Source organism: Salmo salar, chromosome ssa01 (genome assembly GCF_905237065.1).
Source record: "Salmo salar chromosome ssa01, Ssal_v3.1, whole genome shotgun sequence".
In the NCBI taxonomy this organism is placed as follows: Eukaryota; Metazoa; Chordata; class Actinopteri; order Salmoniformes; family Salmonidae; genus Salmo; species Salmo salar.
The window spans coordinates 21,840,511-21,861,787 of record NC_059442.1 but is presented as its reverse complement, the minus strand read 5'-3'; the positions used below and the strand labels follow the sequence as shown (position 1 = coordinate 21,861,787).

Sequence of the window (21,277 nt, the reverse complement as noted above, 5' to 3'; positions counted from 1 at the left end):
TTCCTATGTCAGTATGTGTGTTATAATTACCTTGGTGTGTATCCAGTCAATTCCAGAAGCTCTCAATCCTTGTTAGTGAATCCTCCAGTGACTATATTGACCTCTCCAGTGTCTCCCTGACCTGTTTTTGTTCTCCTTTGGTAAATGTGTCTGATGGATCACCATGGCTTTGTGATCTGTCTCCTAGCCTGTGTGCTGCTGTAGGGTACACACCACTATGTTAATGAGTGAGTGAGCAGAGAGCTGATTGTAATAGTCTCTCTCCCACCAGAGGAGGTGACAGATGACCGTGCAGCATACACAGGACACCCAGTCAACCTGATTCAATTTAAAGACCAGAGAACACACTTTAGACACCCCCACCAGCACACCACTCATGTGTGACAGTATAGGAGGGAAGAGAGGGGGTTGCAGAGGGATGGTTGTGGGGGCTGGGGATACGGCTGCATATATTTAAAGCATTGACCTTGAGGATTTGAAGAAAAACTGACCTGACAGGTGTGAAAATCTGCTGCAGTCTCTGTTTCACTCTATCTCACTTTCTCCCTGTTGAGGAGGAAACTGGCATGATTGGCGGCCATGCCGTGTCTTCCTGGGCTGGACCCACAGTGCTGGGTGGGGACCCGTTTCCCTGGGACCCTCCAAGAGTCTTATCTGGTCCTCTGGCAGTCAGAGCCTGTTGCTCAACTGTTTACCCATGGGAGGGATGTCAGATCATCTGAGACATAAACCTCTGCCCCCAGGGCCCACATCTCTGCCCGGAATGGACTGCCATGGAGAGCCTTGGACAAAAGACCTGAGAGAGATTATGGTTTTGATTTAAGCTAACTGACATTTTAAGAGTTGAATACTCCTGTTGCAGATGAAAGTGTGTATTTTACAACCCACAGATTATGAGAGTAAAACATGTTGCAGCTTCTCCTCTGAGCGTCTGAGTGTCGTCTGTCCCACTGCTGGAGAACGACAGGTGCACATCAACGTTCCATCAGCTCCAGTGCTCATTAAGCTGCCTAGTGGACAGAGAAAGGTTGTTTTGGGGGTTAAACCTGTGCAAGGAAAACTTTTCACACACACATGGCACACACACTCACAGCTTGTTTTGATCTATGGCCAGGGTTGTCTGACCTAGCTGTCACTGATTGATATCCCTGCGACTTTGAAGGTGTGGATTTTCAATGCAATCAGCATTCACAGCATTTACCGCTCTGGTACACGCACGCATGCACGCACGTGCACACACACACACACAGACTGCTGACAGGAGCCATGGAGAGTAACACTCCTGGAAAGATCACAGGGTTCTCTCTCCAATGAACATGGCAGTAGATGTGCTGTTTACTCCCAGCTCTGACTTTGGGTCTGTTAACGTCTCTGTCAGTGGGGAGTAAAACACTCAGGCTACCTTGGAGTTCTGGAGCTAGACGTCTCTGACATACAAAGAGCTAGACAGTCTTTGTAGAACGCTTCCACTGGGGCTGGTTCTGACGGGGAACTTGACAAAGGTGTTTGATCTGGCTGTCGATCGGGTGGTACTGCCTGACAGCCTCCACTTTGGTAGAACTGAGGAGAACTGCCAGACTGCCAACAGGAGAAATCGAGTTCACAGTATGGCATTAAAGAGAGAGGGACAATGTGATGCCTTTTGATCGTAGAATTCTCTGGGTTTTAGCTTCTTCCACTTTAGAGAGATTGTCTCAACATTTTTTTTGTAGATTTGGATCTATAGAGTAGAGACTTCCATGCTGACGCCATTTAGCCACCTAAATTTGTGAAACAACCAAAAATAACTACGGATTTTCTGGTTCATTGTGTTTTCAGAATATTTGGGCAAGTTAGCTGGCTGACTCATTGATGCTGCTTTGTAGTATACCCTTCTGACCTCTAACATTTGACCCTGGGTCACTGACATGCTGTGTCTGGATTCCGCCACTCTCTCTTCATCTCTTCCCCCCCTACCTCCATCCCTCTCTCAAAATGCTGTAATTCTTATCCACAGAGTTTGTTGTGAATATTACAGTCCTGCTGGGTGTTGCTACTCTATTCCCTTATGAGCTAGATAATCAATGGCATCAAGTTAAAAACAGCACCCAGCTACCAGAATGCATCTGTCAAAGTGTTGGGGAGACACTGGGTTATTACATTAGCATGATGAGTTAACTTCTCTCTCTCCCCTTTTTCACATTTCTCTCTCGCTGTCTTTCTTTCTCTGTCTCTCTCTCTTTCCACTATCTTTGGGTGTGTCCCATGGGGTTCAGTGTCAAGCAGATTAATGGAGGGAGGATTAGACAATATTCATTTCATACACATTTTCATGAACTGCCATTACACAATCCCCTAAATTAAGTGTCTCCCTTTTTACTATGTCATATCTCCTGGGATATTTGAATTGGTGAAAGAAATATGGTTCATGAATCAGTTTGGACAAGGAGACAACAGTAGTGCATTGTAAAGTCTCAGTCTAGGGGGCAAGATGGGAGTGGAAATGAGCAGCGTCTTTATGGTCACGTGTTGGTTTTACTATGATAAACATAGAGAGGTATGGGAGGAGAGGAGGTGTGGAGGGGGAAATTGGCTATCTGAGGATGGCTATCAATATTGAGTGGGAGTGGTAAAGGTTGGCCGTGTGGTGTCTGTCTCCTCTTACTGAGGGAGGTGACTGAATGGTAGAGGCTATCAGGGGCTGAGGGGTATCGTAGATTGTATTATCAGGGAGGTGTGTGTAAACCCACCAAACCTCAACCCCAGTGCACTCTCTCTGAACCCTGTACCACCCTCATACTTTCCCAGCCTCGCATTCGCAAAGCTAGGGCCATGTGAAGGGCTTTTAGACCTGTAGTGAAGAGCGCCATATAAATGTAGTTCATTACTATCATTATGTACTACAATGTGCCTCCGCTCTTTCAAGTACTTTATCTGTCAGGGTGCTGAGTAGGAGTCAGCCCAAATGCCATGTAGATGTATGTTACATGAGGCTCCTGGCAGAGAGGGAGAGATTATCCCCTGATTGGATCCTGGCCCCTCGGAGCTCATTCCGCCTTTTAAATGAGCTTAATTAGGGTCAGTCCATTCATTGTGCTCCATTGAATTACCCAACACCTGCTCTGTATGAATATGTATAACACCTCTCATCTTTCTCTCTCTCCCTAACCTTTTCTTCATGCTTCTATGCTTCTGAATGTGTGTTGTGACTGGTCATACATTTGGCAGGAGGTTAGGATGTGCAGCTCAGTTTCCACCTCATTTTGTGGGCAGTGTGCACATAGGCAGACCTGGCTCTCAAGAGAAGCAAGGCTATGCTCACTCTGTACATAGTCAAAGCTTTCCTTAATTTTGGGTCAGTCACAGTGGTCAGGTATTCTGCCACTGTGTGCTCTCTCTGTGTCTGTCTCTCTCTCTCTCTCTCTCTCTCTCTCTCTGTGTCTGTCTCTCTCTGTCTCTCTGTCTATCTAATCATCTATCTATATATGTTTCTCTGCCTCTGAAAGTGTGTGTTGGTAAAGCTTTTGAGATTTCCCAGACTAGGCCACGGAGGCCATTATGCTTCTGACAATGTTGTTTTGGACCCTCTGAATGTTGCTCTTATTGTTGCCAACATTGTGAACTTGACTCCATTTGCCCATGCAGCCAGCCAAGAACAGCCTATTCTTTTACATCCGCTCTTCAAGCACTGCATGGATAATGGGCCAACTATAAGTGTGAGTAGTGGATATTGCTTTGTATTATTATGTTGTTTGTAAGCTTTTAACTAATCCGCTCACATTCATTTGGATTTGTCTCAAGTAAATGATTTGGAGGTTGACTATGGTCAGAGAGCAGGGAGGACCATGAAAACAGCCCCCTCTATTGGGTCTCAGTAGAACCTCTGTGTCATGGAATAACCACATAGCAATTACAGGTACAGTAGGTGTATGTGATCTTAAAGAAAAAGGTATATATAATTTTCCATTTTATAAGCAACCGTATAGTTCGGCTTCTAAGTGTGACCTTTTGTGTGAGTCTATAAAATGTGCTGTTGTAGTGTTTCTTTCAGCCCAAGATTTGTATTTTTTTATTTAACCTCTCTGGGATATGTGGGACGTGACCGTCCCACCTGCGGGACACACTATTCAACAGCCAGTGAAATAGCAGGGCGCCAAATTCAAAACAACAAAAATCTCATAATTCAATTTTCTCAAACATACAACTATTATATCCCCTTTTAAAGATACACTTCTCGTTAATCCAACCACATTGTCCGATGTCAAAAAGGCTTTACGGTGAAAGCATAGCATTAGATTATGTTAGGACATCACCTTGACAAGAAAAACCACACAGACATTTTCCAAGCAAGGAGAGGCGTCACAAAAAAACAGAATTACAGCTAAAATTAATCACTAACCTTTGATGATCTTCATCAGATGGCACTCATAGGACTTCATGTTACACAATACATGTATGTTTTGCTCGATAAAGTTCATATTTATATCCAAAAACCCCATTTTACATTGGCGTGTAATGCTCAGAAATGCTTTGCCTCCCAAAACTTCCGGTGAATGAGCACATCAATTTACAGAAATACTCATCATAAACGTTGATAAAATATTAAACTGTAATTCAAAGAATTATAGATATACTTCTTCTTAATGCAACCGCTGTGTCAGATTTAAAAAAAACTTTACAGCGAAAGCACACTTTGCAATAATCTGAGTACAGCGTTCAGACACGAAACCAAACCCGCCATTATGTGGAGTCAATAAAACTCAGAAATAATATTATAAATATTCACTTACCTTTGATGATCTTCATCAGAATGCACTCCCAGGAATCCCAGGTCCACAATAAATGTTTGTTTTGTTCGATAAAGTCCATTTATGTCCAAATACCTCCTTTTTGTTTGCGCGTTCAGTCCACTACTCCAAATGCAGGAAGCGCGCGAAAATGTCACGACGAAAAGTCAAAAAAAGTTATATTTACGTTCGTAGAAATATGTCAAACGATGTATAGCATCAATCTTTAGGATGTTTTTAACATAAATCTTCAGTAATATTCCAACCGGACAATTCCAATGTCTTCAGAAAAGAAAAGGAACACAGCTCACACTCACGTGAGCGCGCGCCTCTGAGCTCATGTCATTTCCTCACTCATCAACTTCCAGGCCCTCTTGTTCGCTCCATATTCACAGTAGAAGCATGAAACAACGTTCTAAAGACTGTTGACATCTAGTGGAAGCATTAGGAAGTGCAAAATGAACCCTAAGTCACTGTGTACTGGATAGGGATTCACTTGAAAAACTACAAGCCTCAGATTTCCACACTTCCTTGTTGGATTTTTCTCAGGTTTTTGCCTGCCATATGAGTTCTGTTATACTCACAGACATCATTCAAACAGTTTTAGAAACTTCAGAGTGTTTTCTATCCAAATCTACTAATAATATGCATATCCTACCTTCTGAGCCTGAGTAGCAGGCAGTTTAATTTGGGCACGTTTTTTATCCGGCCGTGAAAATACTGCCCCCTATCCCAGACAGGTTTTAAGATGTTTCAGTCTTTTATATTGTTCGTGATAAACATAAACATGTTTAATTACCTGTAAATCAATTTGTAGACACATCCTGTTCAGTTTAGTCTTAGCAATGAAATTGTTTTGAGCACCAGATTTTCACTCTTAAGTTAGGACTTAGAGGACTGACTCACAAAACCCTGGAGGGGAAAAGAACCACCTTTTGGAATTGTCTGGCATACTTCAGACCAGCAACTGGCCCTGCTGTGCTGTGGCTTTGTCAATGGGCCAGTTTGAATGAAGGTTCTGTGTAACCACTAGCATGTGCCATAAAGGAGCATGTGAGTTTTTAGAAAGGTGGTCACAATTTGGACCCGCTGGGAAAGCATAACATTTGGTCTGCGTTTCAGAGATGTTAATTCCAGGGAATGCATGTGGACTTGTGTCTCTGCCTTTTCTCATTCACCTTAATTAGCTTTTTAAAATGGATACAGATCTGGCCTTCTGGCTCTCTTCGCTCTCTCTTAATCCAGCCCTTAGTCTTTCTAGCTTTCTCTCTCTACTATACTGTCTCACTCTCTCAATTTAAATTTAAGGGGCTTTATTGGCATGGGAAACATATGTTTACATTGCCAAAGCAAGTGAAATAGATAATACACAAAAGTGAAATAAACAACTGTCTGTCTCTGTCTCTGTGTCTGTCTGTCTGTCTGAAGTGATCTCCTCAGCCTGGCTTCACAGTGCTCTCTCACAGTGCTCTCTCACAGTGCTCTCTCACAGTTCTCTCTCACAGTGCTCTCTCACAGTGCTCTCTTGGGGTCATTGTGGTATGTGGTGTCAGACAAGAACCCCAGACATAGCAGCATTCCCTGGTCCATCCCAGGCATTATGCAGTCATACGCCAACTTGTCTCGCCCAATCATATCTAGTGCCCATGGAAAATGGCTTTCAAAAATAAAAATAAAAAGCTCCTGCATCCTCCACTTTGCCCAATGGAAAAGCAGCAGAAAGGAGATACAACACTGAGGGTGTAGTAGTTCCTATACTACATAAAACATATCTGGTCCTAACTTCCACCTGGAGAGTGAGTGAGGCTGGCTTGAGCACTTTCACTTTTTCCTCTCCTCCTCACCATTCTCTGTCGCCCCGGTTACCCTGGAGGATTACAATTCGCTGTGCCTAGAAGCTGGTTGAGGGAGAGGGAGTTTCCACATGTGCCTCAGTCAGTGTGTGAGTCAGTCAGTGTGTGTGTGTGTGTGTGTGTGTGTGTGTGTGTGTGACTGTCACTTTAAGACCGGCAGGCTGACTTGGTTGAATCCACTTTAAGATCAGAGAGCTCTAGATTCTCCTTGCTTGCTCTTCAAAGAGCTTTTAGATGAAAGCTTTGGACAGAGGTAAGGGAGGTTTTTGTCTCTCTATTTCATCCTTCCCTGTGTTTCCTCTGTTTCCAGGATTTAAGATAAAGCAGAAGAAACTTTACTATGGTTGTCTTCTATCCAGTTGTTCAGGTTTAGACAGGTCTGTGTGTTTGGTGCTTTCTTTGTGTACAAGCGACTTGAACTTTGCATCTATTGTTTAGGGATGTTGGTTCTAGCAGTAATCACAGGCATGTTCCCTGCTGTAGTGTTTAACTAGCTCTGTATAGTAGCCTAGACCCCAGCCAGGTTGATTTTGTGAAAAGGTGAGCCTTTTCTCCCACAGGGGACCTCGCTGTCAGCTCACTGTTTGTTTCACTGTTAGCATTAAATTCAGTCACAACAGAGTCAGATGGACTGATTATTGCAGCAGTTTACTGCGATGGATTCTTTACATTCAATGTGGTGTTTTTGGTCTGTCTTATTGCCAATGATTTAGATCCTATGGTAAAATTGGCAACAGTACATTTGGTATAATCAGTGCTCCACTGTTTAGGATGTTATTTAGAAATGTTTTGACTCTGTTGGCATTTGTCTGATTCTGAAATGGCTAACACATATATCTCTGTAAATCGCTCATAGGGCGCCATGTCATTCTTGGTTCAGAGCCCGTTGACGGACTTTATAATGAAATATTCCAAAGGACACTAACAAGCAGTTTGATGCTCAGTGGCTTTGGCAATACAGTATAATCTACCATACTGTAATATACTGTATGCCTTCACTCTATGATCCATGGCCTTTTATTTCCTCCTCATAACTGAATGGCCACAGGATCCTATGTAATATCCAGCCTGTATGACAGAGCTCAGGCAAAAACATCTCTCTGTCTTACAACAACAGTCTATTGACTTTTGTTTAACTCCTGTTGTTATCAGTCTGTGGGGACTTGTCTTGTAAAGTGGGTCTCACTCTCAGACAGTGTTCTACTGCTAGCAGCTGTGGCTAGAGTATACCGTACTGCTCCTTTAAGAGTCAGCTAGGTATTAGGCTGAGGCTGTGTGCCATAGGAAGGTGATAAGGGAGGAGTCCTGTGGGTACTGATTTGACAGAAGGAAGGTAACATCAGGGAGAACTGGATAATGAATGATAATACTAGATGACGTTATGGGTCTGAGGGAACAATGAAGTTTGAGACCTGAAACCTTCGAAATGATTAATGAGACAATAGTTTTACCTGTTTATTGTTCTAGTTTACTTAATGTCAGATTGAAGCCAAAACCAAGATGTCTTTCTGTGTTTGATGGATTGATCATTTCCACTGAAAGGGCTATGCAGACGAATTCTTCATTTCATGGTGGGATTTTTCTTTTACTACGAGATTCAGTGTCCACTTATGGCTAGCCCAGAAATGCACAGCTAGTGGTTCCTGATCTCCAGGGTTCTGTAGTTTACCGGGTAAAAAAAGTGCACTAGCATGGAATTGTAGTGCTGAGGCTGGGGCTGCATGCTCCAGGGATGGCCCAACCCAGCCCCATGTTTCACACTGCTGTGTCAAGGGGTTTGAGGCTTTGATCCTCAAGTTTACCTTCAAGGACAAGAGTGTTTTTCACAGACAACCTCAACATGGCTCAATATGCAACCCTGTGTGAAGTGTGTACTGTCTAATATAGACTTGGCCTTGTTGGCCTTTGTGTGTGTGTGTGTGTGTGTGTGTGTGTGTGTGTGTGTGTGTGTGTGTCAGTCACAAGGACATGCAGTTTGCTCATGATATAGACACCCCACTACTACACCCCCCCACCCTCTCTACAACACAACTATGCAGTGTTTATACCCTGTGGAAGTGTGTCCTCACTGACATGGCCCAAGGCTCCATCCCTGAGACACGATGTCAGACTAAACAGAGAGAGGTTGTAGGAGTCATCCAGGGGCATTAGCAGGAGAATGCCAGGTCACATGGTGCTAGCGGAGAATAGGGGAGGGTGAGCTCTCTTTGCTCCAGAACAGATGGCCTACAGTGTAGAGGCTATTGAGAGGCACAGGGCTGCAGGCAGGGGTTCAGTGTTGTGGTCAAGGAAGACGTGGTCCCCTCCCCCAAAACTGTAATAAAGTTCCAGTTCAGCCCACAGCACAAGGCTGACGTCTACGAGAATATGAGTGTGCTTGTGCCTTTGCTTTTATTCAGGCAAAGGAAGGCTGCAAGTTTGAAAAGCTCAGTCAGAAGTTGGCTCTGTGTCAGAACTAGCAGTGAAAGGAACTGGAAGCAGCCATTGTGACTCCTGTAGCACGCCAGAGGAATTTGTCTATTTTCTCCTAAAGAGCTTTGTTTGGTTTCTACATATGCATTTTGAGCAATGTGGAGCAATTTCCCTGCTTCAAACTCTTTAGCTTCGAGGGGCTAATCTTTGTGAAAGCTAATCAGAGTCAGAAGGTTGGGAGGGGGTAGATGTGGCGACTACGGCAGATGGATGGTAAACCTGGCCGTGAGAGATGATGCTCCGGTTTTCCCACAGACACGGAACACTGTGGAGGACAGGCCAGGGACTATTAGCCTAGTGGGTCGGCCAACTGCAGTCGACCAGGCACTCATGACCTCTGATGGCTCTTAACCTTGGACACGTGTCCTCTGGCCTTAACTCGGCAACCCTGGGAACTCTAGCTGCCAGAGGGCTTCAACTTAGCAACCCTTCTAACTGTATCTGTCAGAGCTAGAGGTCTTTGACTTGGCAACCCTTCTAACTGTATCTGTCAGAGCTAGAGGTCTTTGACTTGACAACCCTTCTAACTGTATCTGTCAGAGCTAGAGGTCTTTGACTTGGCAACCCTTCTAACTGTATCTGTCAGAGCTAGAGGTCTTTGACTTGACAACCCTTCTAACTGTATCTGTCAGAGCTAGAGGTCTTTGACTTGACAACCCTTCTAACTGTATCTGTCAGAGCTAGAGGTCTTTGACTTGGCAACCATAAACACTTTCTGTCAGGATTTCTGGATTATAATTAATGGATATTTTTTTGTGGGGATTGATACATTTTACGTTAGGGCAAAATCAAGTCTGAAATGTGTTTGTTGAAATTAAAAACTTTAGAAGCCTTTTTAATCCTTCAATACACTACAAGTTTGCAAATTCTCATCAACAAAATAATGATCAAATGAAGATCCTACATCTTTATCTATAGGGAATAGATGCTTTAATCTTATTACTGCATGACCTATGTCAATTTCATGATCTGTGTAGTGGTTCTACAAGATGTGGGAACAGCTATAGCTGGTGAAGGCTAGCAGCAGTTTGTATTAGGTCAGGACTAAAAACAAACTTGGCTAAACTGTTTTCCTTGTGCCTGACCCATTTCGTAGAAGCTTGATAGAATAAATTCTCACAACCAAGGCTTCATTTCCTTTAACATGGTGCTATTTGTCCCTCTGACCACATTGGGAAGGTCACAGGTACCAAACAAAACAAGTTTGTGTGACTGTGACATCACACTTATGCTACAGATCTCCTTTACTCTCAAGCCGGAGCTGTGGATTCCTTATTACCCTCAGCCTATATGCTACAGTACAGAACATCTAGTCATTCAGCAGACTCTTATCTTGTGCCTCTCGAAGGTCTTGAAAGTCAAGGTGCAGTAAGAAGGAGAGGTAATGCCACAGATCAGTTAATCCCCAGGGTATTTACACTATGGCCTGGCCTCTCACATGCTCTACGTGGGCTGCTGCTGCACCAGTAGAGGATGGGTATCATGTGAATGCTTTCCTGGAGCGTGAGCTACATGCATGTGGAAGGGTTATATACTGCAAGGGTTGTGCTCTTTCTTCCGCTGAGCCCACAGCTACAGTAAGAACGCTCTCCAGCAGTTTCTGTTATTTGGAATCCGCCCCTGGACAAATTTGGCAGCGGGAAGCAAAGAAAAGGCTGGAATTCCAGTGTTTAAAAATAAACAGCAGGGCAAACTGTAGCAGGCTTTCAAAAACTTTTCCAACCGATCAAAGAAGACGTCATTGAGTTCTGCAGAGTAGGAAAAATGTGAGTAATGTTTAGGTTGGAGAGGAATATAAAAGGGGTTTTGAGTCAGAGGAGAGGAGTGAGTTTCTACAGTAGTCATGGAGACAGAGTGGCACAGCAGAGACACACCTGGGCTGACTCCTTCAGGATCACTGGGATGGAAACCTGGTGCAGGTTTGAGCCTAACACATGGAAGCACTGTATTTCTGTACTGTATATGCCTTTGACAGGGAAAGCTTGTAGTTGTAATTCAATTTTAGTATACCAAGAATGTCCTCTCTTCGGATGAGGTACAGTAGCCATGTGGTGGTGTTCCTCTTGTAAACAGACATTGTGGATTTTGCAAAGTGAATCTGTTCCTCAGAAACCTTAATGGAAAGTAGTCCTCTGATCATTGGCTGGGTGTCCTCTTCTTAACCACTAAAATCCCAAAGCTCTACTGAACACCAGATTATGACTCAGCCCTAATTGCAACACATGTTATCAAACATTGGGGGTTGTCACAGGCAGTTAACAGAGCTGTGCTTCCATAGTGATAACCCAATAGCTACCTAACCCAACCGCTCTCCTTTGTGTGTCCCTCAGATGGTCCTGGCTGTGCAGCAGGAGGAGAGAGGGTCGCCTGAGAGCAGAGGAATCCAGGACCACCATGCCCACTGAAGGAACTCTGAGGCAAGACTGAGACTTTAGAACACACAGGTGAGTCTCAGATTCTGTCTCCTATCAGAGATTATTAACAGTGCTTTTATAAGTGGTAGTGATTGTAGGTAAGTGTCGTTTAAGTGGTGCAGGGAGTGGAAAATGTTAGGCTAACGCTAATGTAGTATTGCCAACTATACCAAATATGCAATGAAATCACAGCAAGTGCGCCATAGCTGCCTTCAGTAACATATTACAGTTGACAAACCGATGTCAAACCAAGCCACTACATGCCTCAAACCGCACTCTAGAGTTCTTTGATTCATTTCCATCACACATAACAGCCATGAAGGCTTAAAGCTTGTTGGTCACACTGGTGATACCGCCGCCTTGGTACCTTTCCTGGAAAAGGAGTAAAATGAGAAGAACAGGATGTCTTTGTAATTATTAGACTTTTTCATCCTGAGTCTCTTTTGTCTTCCAGATCGCAATGGGAAACTCTGAGAGCCAGTACAGCATTCAGGGGTCCAAGGGCACCAGCTTAATCTTCCCAGGGAAACAAAAGCCCTACTCACTAAAGTTTCGCTCAACCAAAGAAGAGGTTCTGTCCCCCCATACGTGGTGGAAAGGTGGGCCGGGGGGCTCGGGGTACAAGGCCAGGGCTGTTGGTCGAGGATGCCTCTCCCCCCTGCAGAGGAGAGGAGAGCCGTACGTCTCCAGACACTATGATTACGTCACCAAGGGGGTGAAGGGCAGTCCAAACTGCCATCTCTGGCATGGCTCCCCACCAAGAGGCCGCTCACACCTCCCAGCTGAGAATAGATGCTGCCCATATGAGGGCAGGGGAAGCCTGTACAGTAGAGCATCAGGGGATCTGAACGACTATGCTCTGAACGGACACAGGACCCCAGAGGGGATGCGAGGAGAGGGGGATGAGGGGCTTGAGGAGCAGAGCAGTCCCAGGGTGGTCATCAAGAAGGATGGTAGTCTGAGGGTGGAGTTCACCAACACTAACAGTGGTCTGCTGCTAGATGAGGCATCTGGGCCAGTGCAGCTGCTCAAGTTCTCCCCGACCCTGGAGTCCACCTCCAGTCTGCCTGGCAGCAGCAGGCCTGAGGCCCACCATGGTGCTCCGCAGCCTGCCTCAACCTCCACCGCCAGGACTAGCAAGGGCAGCTCGCTGAGCTCAGAGGGCTCTTGGTACGACTCGCCCTGGGGGCCCAGCGCGGAGCTCTGCGACCAGGACCAGTCCTTTTCCTCCAGTAGGTCTATGGGAAACCGTAGGGCCGACCAGTTGGAGGCCTTTGGCCAGCAGTCTCCCCCTGTGTCCATCTCAGATCTCTACAGGGACCCCAGTATGGCTGCCACCTTCCCCACAGCTAAGGACCTGTCGGCTCAGTACAGGGAATCCCCTCTTCACTCCCATCACATCCAGCACCGGGCCTCCTTTGTTTCGGCCCTGGACGTGCCTGCTGAGGAGCAGTGTCCAGAGGCCCCGCAGTACTCATCCTACACCCTGCCCTGCCGTAAGGCCCAGCCTAATGGAGAGGTCTCCACCCTGAAGAAGGGCTCTGGCTCTGTCAGGAGCCGCATGAGGCGCCTCAGCGACTGGACTGGAAGTCTCAGCAGGAAGAAGAGGAAGACACAGGTGAGTGGGCTTGTCATCTGGGGTTGTCTGTGTTTGAGCACTGGGACCCTGATCTACAATCTATGAAATGTGTTATATTTTTTAACAGAAACATTTGTCACAAAGTGTCACAAAGTTCTAAACAATGAGCAAACCGAGCCAGTGGCAAGGAAACGCTTCCGCTCAGGTTACACCCTATCCCTATCTTCATCAAAAATCTAATCAAATCAAATGGCTTGGTATGTACAACCCGTAGGCCTACAGCGTGTTTGCAGTTAGGTCTGTAGCCATAGCATATTTCTAGTGGTCAATCTGTAATAGAGGTACTGCTTTAGCTGCATCAGGTGTGTCTAATCTCTTTAGGAATTTCCCTGTTTTGAGATGTGATTGTCTGCAGCTCCTTGGCTCCACAGGAGAATATGATGACTCTGGAGTCTCCCAGTGCTTGGCACAGAGGAAGCAACTCTCTGACAGTTACTTGGCTGGGGACTGTTACTGGTCAGTGTCGTCTCGCCAGGAACACAACGTTGTCCCCGATCCCGAGTACCACAATACCAGCTGTCTGAGTACAGGGAACCACAGGGTACCGCGGAATGAAATTTGGGAAGCGGATGGTGCATTGTGTAGGGAGTAGAGATGCAGTCGTCTACCGGAGAATAAGGCATGAAACATAGGGAAGGAGAGGAAGGATGAAAAGCCAAGGGGTCTGCAGATTCCATGACTACGTCTGGGTGGGTACAAGAGGTCATGTCAGTTTAGTGTTTTTAGCAACATCATGCCAATGAAAGGAATATGTAGAATGACCTGTGTTGGAAGCATCGCCCCATTGTATATCATTTGCTGTTGATTGCATTGTTATGATCAGACGATATCCTCCAGTTTGGGTCCTGATGATTGTTGTTGCACAGTGGAGATTGAAACAGCGATTTTTTTTGTTTAAATTTTATTTTTATTTTATTTTTTCTCTAGTGTACAAGCTCATCTGTGTATTTCATTGAGATATTGTGTGAGTGGTTGAAAATAGATGTTATCTACCAGTTGACAGCAGGTCTGTATGATGTACAGCAGGTCAGTGTTGCAGTATGGGTCAGACAGCTGAGAACCGGACCTGTAAAATGACACCAGACTGTTTTGTACAGTATTAGAATAACCATGACTTGTATGCCAAATCATTGGATAGAGTGTTTGTGTAGATGTGTGTTATGGGTCTGTAATAGTTTATTTAGAGCATTTAAGCCCCATAAATGTAATCACCATAGTCATATTTTCTGCAACAAAGGCTAAGTAGTTAATTCCTAAAAATGTGTTAGATATTCCCAAATTAGCTTAAAAACTGCTTGAAACGTGGCCCTCCGTGACTTTGAGGCTTTAAATCATACATTATGCCCTAATTCTCTTGTAAACTTTAAAATGCTTTTCAAACCATTCCAAGATAATTGCTGTAAGCCTGTGAAATCTCTGTTACTGAAACTAATTCCCAGCTGAAGATTTCGAAACCCCACCCCAGTCTTAATGATGTGGTCGTCATGGTGATTATGATTTGGTGGCGCTGCTCTGGGTTTCTACTCAACACTCTGTCCTCCTCTCCAGAGACCCAATCCACTAGTGTGTGCTGAATGGATAGGTGCTCGTTCATTAGGGCATTAGGGTCTAACTAAAATATCTGGGCGTAACCGGCGTTGTCACAAGAGGGTTAACTTCTCTTGGGGCCAGAGCTTGCACTCTAAATTAATTCCTATCTTAAACCCTGATAATCTCTTGCAATGTGTTGGGTTTGGGGAGAGACCTAGGATACAACGTCCATGCAGTATTGAACTTATTGACCTTTTCAATGAGAAGGACAGGAGCTTTTGAGGGACTGTGATTGAAGTTGTTCAGGTTCCCAGCGAAGCTTCAAAGGTCCATGAGAAACACCCCAACAAGCTCTGGTCAATCACAGTAGCAATCACATCCCTATTCTCCGTTCAACTCTACCACACATCAAATGTTTGTATCTGTAGGCATTGGGCAACCCCAGGCTTCAGAACCGTGTACTAATGAGCAGAGTGATATTTGTTTTAGATAAATTATCTCTTTCAGTGTTCTGACTCAAACTTCTTCATGGGCAAATGTTGGAGCGTGATGTTTCGAATTGAGCTCTGTATAGTTTAGTTGGAGACATTCAGAGTTGTTATAGCTTGATGCTGACACATTCATTGGGTCTCTCTGCAATCTGGTGACTCTGTGGTGCCCAGGACAGAGCTGATTCAGGCGTCCACACTGGCCTGGTTCTGCCCCTGTTTGGAGTTCTCTGTTGGGTCTAGTTCCACCATGGCCACCTAATCACCGCCAGCTTCCAATTGGCTCAATGAACCACATTTCACCATATATCACAAAGTCTGGCCACTCAGCCTCTTTTCAACGAGTCGACCCAAATCAGGACTAATTCCAGCTCTCATTGCCCTCCACCTGGGCTTCAGAGCTCTCGCTGCGCTGCACCCGCCAAGCCAGCCACTCAGGCCCAGGTTCTAATGAGAAACAGCTTTGGGAGAAGGCGGGAGACTGAGGGGTAGGGGATTGGGAAGGAAAGCAGAGACTATGGGATACTAAGGGGAAAAAAGGGTAGACGAAGAGTAGGGGAGGTACGACTGACATACAGGGAAGGAAGGGAGAGGTTGACGGACCGGGATGGAAGGGAGAGGTTGACGGACCGGGATGGAAGGGGAGAGGTTGACGGACCGGGATGAAAGGGAGAGGTTGACGGACCGAGATGGAAGGGAGAGGTTGACGGACCGAGATGGGAAGGGAGAGGTTGACGGACCGGGATGGTAGGAAGGGAGAGGTTGACGGACCGGGATGGTAGGAAGGGAGAGGTTGACGGACCGGGATGGTAGGAAGGGAGAGGTTGACGGACCGGGATGGTAGGAAGGGAGAGGTTGACGGACCGGGATGGTAGGAAGGGAGAGGTTGACGGACCGGGATGGTAGGAAGGGAGAGGTTGACGGACCGGGATGGTAGGGAGGGAGAGGTTGACGGACAGGGATGGAAGGGAGGGAGAGGTTGACGGACCGGGAAGGAAGGGAGAGGTTGACGGACCGGAAGGAAAGGAGGTTGACAGACAGGTGGTAGGGAGGGAGAGGTTGACGGACCGGGATGGTAGGGAGGGAGAGGTTGACGGACCGGGATGATAGGGAGGGAGAGGTTGACGGACAGGGAAGGAAGGGAGGGAGAGGTTGACGGACCGGGAAGGAAGGGAGAGGTTGATGGAAAGGAAAGGAGAGGTTGGCAGACAGTGAGAGGAGGGGGTAGACTCGGCGAGAGACTGAGGAAGGGTTGCTTTGGAAGGGCATTGGAACACTTTGAATTTCACCCAACCCAGTTGCCAGGGGAGAATCGATGTTGCAATCTAGAGGAGTGCAGGTGGGATTTCATTACCCCTGAAAGAGCGCAATCACATGAAGTAGTGTTTCTACTGAGATCAGGAAGCCAGGGTGTCCTCGCAGACTCAAGAACTTCAGTCACCTAGGTGCCAGCCTCAGGAATTTGTTTCCCTCAGTCTGGAAAGTTCTGGCATCGAGACAGTACGTGCTCTGTGCCAAAAATAATCCTCACTCTCACTTCATCCTACCCTCTCTCCCTACTTCACCACAGTCTCACCCCTACCCTCACTCCACAGTCTCCCCCTACCTTACTCTCTCCCCACCCTCTCTCCCTACTTCACTACAGTCTCACCCCCCATCCCTACTCTCACTCCACACTCTCCCCCTACCCTCTCTCTCTACTCTCCCCCCACCCTCTCTCCCTACTTCACCACAGTCTCACCCCCCATCCCTACTCTCACTCCACAGTCTCCCCCCCACCCTCTCTCTCTACCATCTCCTCACACTCTCCCATCACCCCACCCTCTCTCCCTAAGCTCTCCTCACACTCTCACTTCATCCCTCTCCTCACCTTATTCTCATCTCTGTGCCCTTCCAGGAGCCTAGGTATAAGGACGGCAGCGAGGCCTTTGACAGTGGAGTGGACGGCCTGACAGCTGACACCAGCTCTCCCTCCCAGGTATCCAGCCTGTGGTACCCTGGCGGACCTGGCAATGTTGGGGCCTTCCGGGCCCAGTCTGCAGGGGCCCTCCACCACAGCAGCGACGCCCTCCACCAGAACATTTATGAGAACTTCATGCAGGAGCTGGAGACGGGGATGGGGCAGGGGCAGGGCAGTAGTGGAGGAGCAGGGGGAGGTGGTGAGAGGAGAGACCCGTCTACGGGGACAGAAGGGGGGGAGAGCAGCAGTGAGTCTGCGGGCGGCTCTCTGGAGCAGCTAGACATGCTCTTTGAAAAGGAGCAAGGGGTGGTACGCAGGGCCGGCTGGCTCTCCTTCAAACCCCTCCTCACCCTGCACAAGGACAGGAAGCTGGAACTGGTCACACGCAGGAAATGGAAACAGTACTGGGTCACCCTGAAAGGTGAGTAGGGGTGGGTGGCCAGAGAGAAAGACGGTTTGTGACTTTGCGATCTAAGGTCCAGTCGATATACACATTGAATTGGACCTTCAATACCTCACTGAAATGGAGTTGAGCTTGATGTGTTTGGTCACAATGAAAGGTGAGTTAAAGGTGTGAGGAGGGTTATAGGGCAACTAAAGGTCAAAGTGTAACTTGAACTTTAGCATTGGAGGCATTACATCCTCAGGTTCAGTAGATCTAGCCACTAAATTGTTTGCGGAATACATCAACTGAAATGTAATTTAAGCTGGGCGACAGAGGGGAATGTCCGTTTCTAACTTTAAATCACATTTAAAGTTGAAGTAAAACCAGACATATCACTAAAGAGAGGGCAGCAGCAGCTCTTCACATGGTTTTTCTGGAAGACTACAGTGTGCCCTTGGCAGAGTCCATCTCCTTTACTTAGCCTGTGCATTACATTTACTGTACACTGATCCTTTGCTATCCTAAAAGCTTACAGGGAATTTTACTGCTGCATTTACCGGCTAAATAGATAAACCTCATGCCAGGAGCATGAGAGTGTGTGTGTCCTTCAGCCGTTCTTCCACTTTACTGTAAATGACTGAAGAACAGCAGAGACAAATAAATGACAGGTTATGAGGACATTCCTCTGAGCTGTGTTCTTCCTCCTTCTAATGACCAACCTCTTCCTCCAGGTTGTACCTTGTTGTTCTATGAGACCTATGGTAAGGGTTCTCCAGAGCAGGAGCTGTCTCCGCGCTACGCCCTGTTTGCAGAGGACTGTATCGTCCAGGCCATTCCTGAGCACCCCAAGAAGGAGAACGTCTTCTGTCTCAGCAACACCTACGGAGATGTCTACCTCTTCCAGGTGAGGTCTACCTCTTCAAACTCACTGTCAAAACTACAGAATGTAGATGTCCACAGTATTTATCCCCAAGTGGATGGATATGCTGTAGATAGTTTTTTTCAGAAAAAACATTCCATAGGTTTGTATAGCTACAGTAAATCTTCATGTGTTCATAAATGTCACACTACAACTATATTGTTCAGTCCAGCTGGTGGTTCCTCCATCCTAGAGCCTGTGTGGCATGAGCTTGGCGTTAGCGTGTTGTTAGCTTAGCGTTAGCTTCATGAGCACATCATGGCTTTAGTGCTCTGATTTCCCCCATCACTCTGCTCTGCTTGTTGAAATGCTTAGTGTTCCAGCCAGTCCAACACACAAATGAGGAGCAGAAGCTGTTACTTAGTGGGGAATGTTTTTTGTCGTTGGAAAGGAACGCGTGTCCCGTGCTACTGTGGCAGCCTGGTTTGATAGCCTCTTCCTGCTTGGGCAGCCAAGCAGATTGGTGTGGTCTACTGCTAGATTACACTGACTGTGTCAGCTGAACAATAGGGAACAAACGCACTGTTCAGCATATTCACACTGAATAGTAGTGGACGGAGACGTTTTACAAATATAGTCACACACATACAATCACACACACTTGTGTATTTTTAGACTCTCAATTGAATGATTCTAGCTCGTAAATTATTATAATTTAACTCTCCAGTTGGAGCTTTTCCGTTTGTATGGCTGACCTTATTTCCACTGTTGAATGCAGAGAGACTTAAGGCCTGACTTGGCCTCACTAGTTTTCTCTTTTCTGAGGGTATGGCATGAAATCCCAGTTGTGGTGTTTTGAGTAAAGCTAATAAAATGGTGAAGTGGATTTAACATCAGTTCAAACTCTAGAGGTCAGGAAACCATTAAGTCTATAAAATGAAGCACCATAGAAGCCTGTGTTCTCCCTCATGTGTCCTACATGAATCACTTCTCCCTCATATTCCTATCACATTTCATACCATGTCCTCTGATAATGGAATCGTTTTTGTCAAGCTATATGATCCTTTCAAGATTGACTGTATTGACTGTGAAATTACGTAATCGCGTACAGATGGGAAAATTGGGAAAATCTGTCATGAAGATCATAATATGCCATGAGGAAGATAGGAACACAATATGGGTGCAAAGTGCTCTGCTCTTATAACTGTCAATCATTCAGATATAGAGCCCAGCCCAGAAGCATGTCGTTCATGGCATCGCTATCATCGCTCCATCTTGCAGTGCTTATACCATCACATAAGCCATTGAGGACGAATTCTCTTTCAGTAATAATCTAGTCTTACCATTTATGCTCTTACCTCAAACATCCATCTAATATCCTACCTTCACCTCTGTGTGTTTAGGCTAGCAACCAGACAGACCTGGAGAACTGGGTGACAGCCATCCACTCTGCCAGTGCCTCTCTGTTCGCTAAGCGACATGGGAAGGAGGATACGGTGCGTCTACTTAGGAGCCAGATCAGAGGCCTGCTGCAGAAGATAGACATGGACGGTAAGATGAAGAAGATGGCTGAGCTGCAGCTGTCCATCGTCAGTGATCCCAAGAACAGGAAGGCCATCGAGAACCAGGTGAGGATGAGGTAGATGATGATCAGAGGTTGTGTTGATGGTGGTGTGTTCTCACAGTGAAGCAGTGGTTAGTGTCCCAGACAGATCTGTTCTATGGTCTGTTCAGTGTGTTTGTTAGGAATCTAGCAGCTCTAAAAATATGAGCTGTGAATCAACCCACGCGACTAAAACCCCATGTCTTATTTTCAGAAGCGGGAGAAGTAGCCTAAATGTAGCTAATGGCTGTCCAAACATATTCTCAGAGGATAGGAGAGGAGCGGCAGGCTGGTGCTTCCCACTGAATCAGATTGGGATTCCACATGTTTTTCTATATAATAACCTCTCAACATTAGCCCCTCTAACACCCTGCCTGAGGAGAAAAACAGACCAATCACTGATTCTCCCCACAGCTAAAACTGTCCCGTACATATAATGTAGTGAGCCATGGAAATGGCTGAAGACTCAACACCAAGCTAGCTTGCCCACCTCTCATTTCAGCCCCCTCAACAGTCCCAGCTACTTATGAGTATATATCAGATTTATAGTGCAGTAATTCATCCTTTGGAGGTGGGTCTGGTTGCTTCAAAGCATTTCAACTCTGAATTAGAAGAAAGTGATTTTGGACTTGCAACATTTTGGGGGGTGTTTGTGATGGTTGGATGTTTGTGTTTGGAAGGTTGTGAGTGCAAGACATGAAAGCTCAACATCCAGGATTTGACTTTGTCTGAAGGTGGATGTTGCTATGTTTTTGTAATATTCTTATCAATGAGGTAACATAGCTGTGAAAAAGATGAATGGCTCATGGCTGTCATGACCAATGGGAATGACATGGAGGGCAGTGTCTGTCTTCCAGACTGACTTGGTGTCTGTTTTCTGTTAGCTATCATAGCACCTCGAGACAGAGAGGTCTGGAGCCAATGATAGGGTCAGAGGGGAGAGGGCAGGGTTAGGCCCTGAGACGGGCGCCCACGGCTGATGATAGATTTAGGATGGGGGGTGAATGGGCTATGAGAGGGCACTTTGATGTTTACCCTCCCCCTTCTCAAAATCAGTGCCTTTTTGAAGTCTCTCTATTCCCCTCCATAGTGAAGTCATAATCAGGTTGGCATGTACAATCATTGAGAGAGAGAGGGGGAAAGTCAAAGGAGGCTGTATGTCTTAGAAAAAAGGCCCATTCCTGCCACTTAATGGGACTGAAATGGGAGTAAATAGGATCGCTGTAAGGCCAGATGGGTACAATATGCCTTCAGCGGTAAAGAGACTGACATACACATCCATGCCAGCCTCTTTCTGATTCTCTTTCT

At 46.1% G+C, this 21,277-nt stretch overlaps 1 protein-coding gene across 3 annotated transcripts in view; it reads left to right on the top strand.

Moving 5' to 3' along the window:
- Positions 1–21,277, top strand: part of LOC106575182 (rho guanine nucleotide exchange factor TIAM2) — a 107,210-nt gene that overhangs the window by 23,621 nt on the left and 62,312 nt on the right. For 2 of the 3 annotated variants that reach the window (XM_014151838.2, XM_014151537.2), the window contains exons 2-6: positions 11,422–11,535; positions 11,960–13,123; positions 17,060–17,543; positions 18,239–18,411; positions 19,770–19,994. In XM_014151838.2, the coding sequence (XP_014007313.2) occupies positions 11,966–13,123; positions 17,060–17,543; positions 18,239–18,411; positions 19,770–19,994 (2,040 nt within the window). In that variant the 5' untranslated portion in view covers positions 11,422–11,535; positions 11,960–11,965. Of the gene's footprint in view, positions 1–6,754; positions 6,873–11,421; positions 11,536–11,959; positions 13,124–17,059; positions 17,544–18,238; positions 18,412–19,769; positions 19,995–21,277 lie in introns of those variants that run through there. The other variant, XM_014151621.2, reaches the window with a different exon arrangement.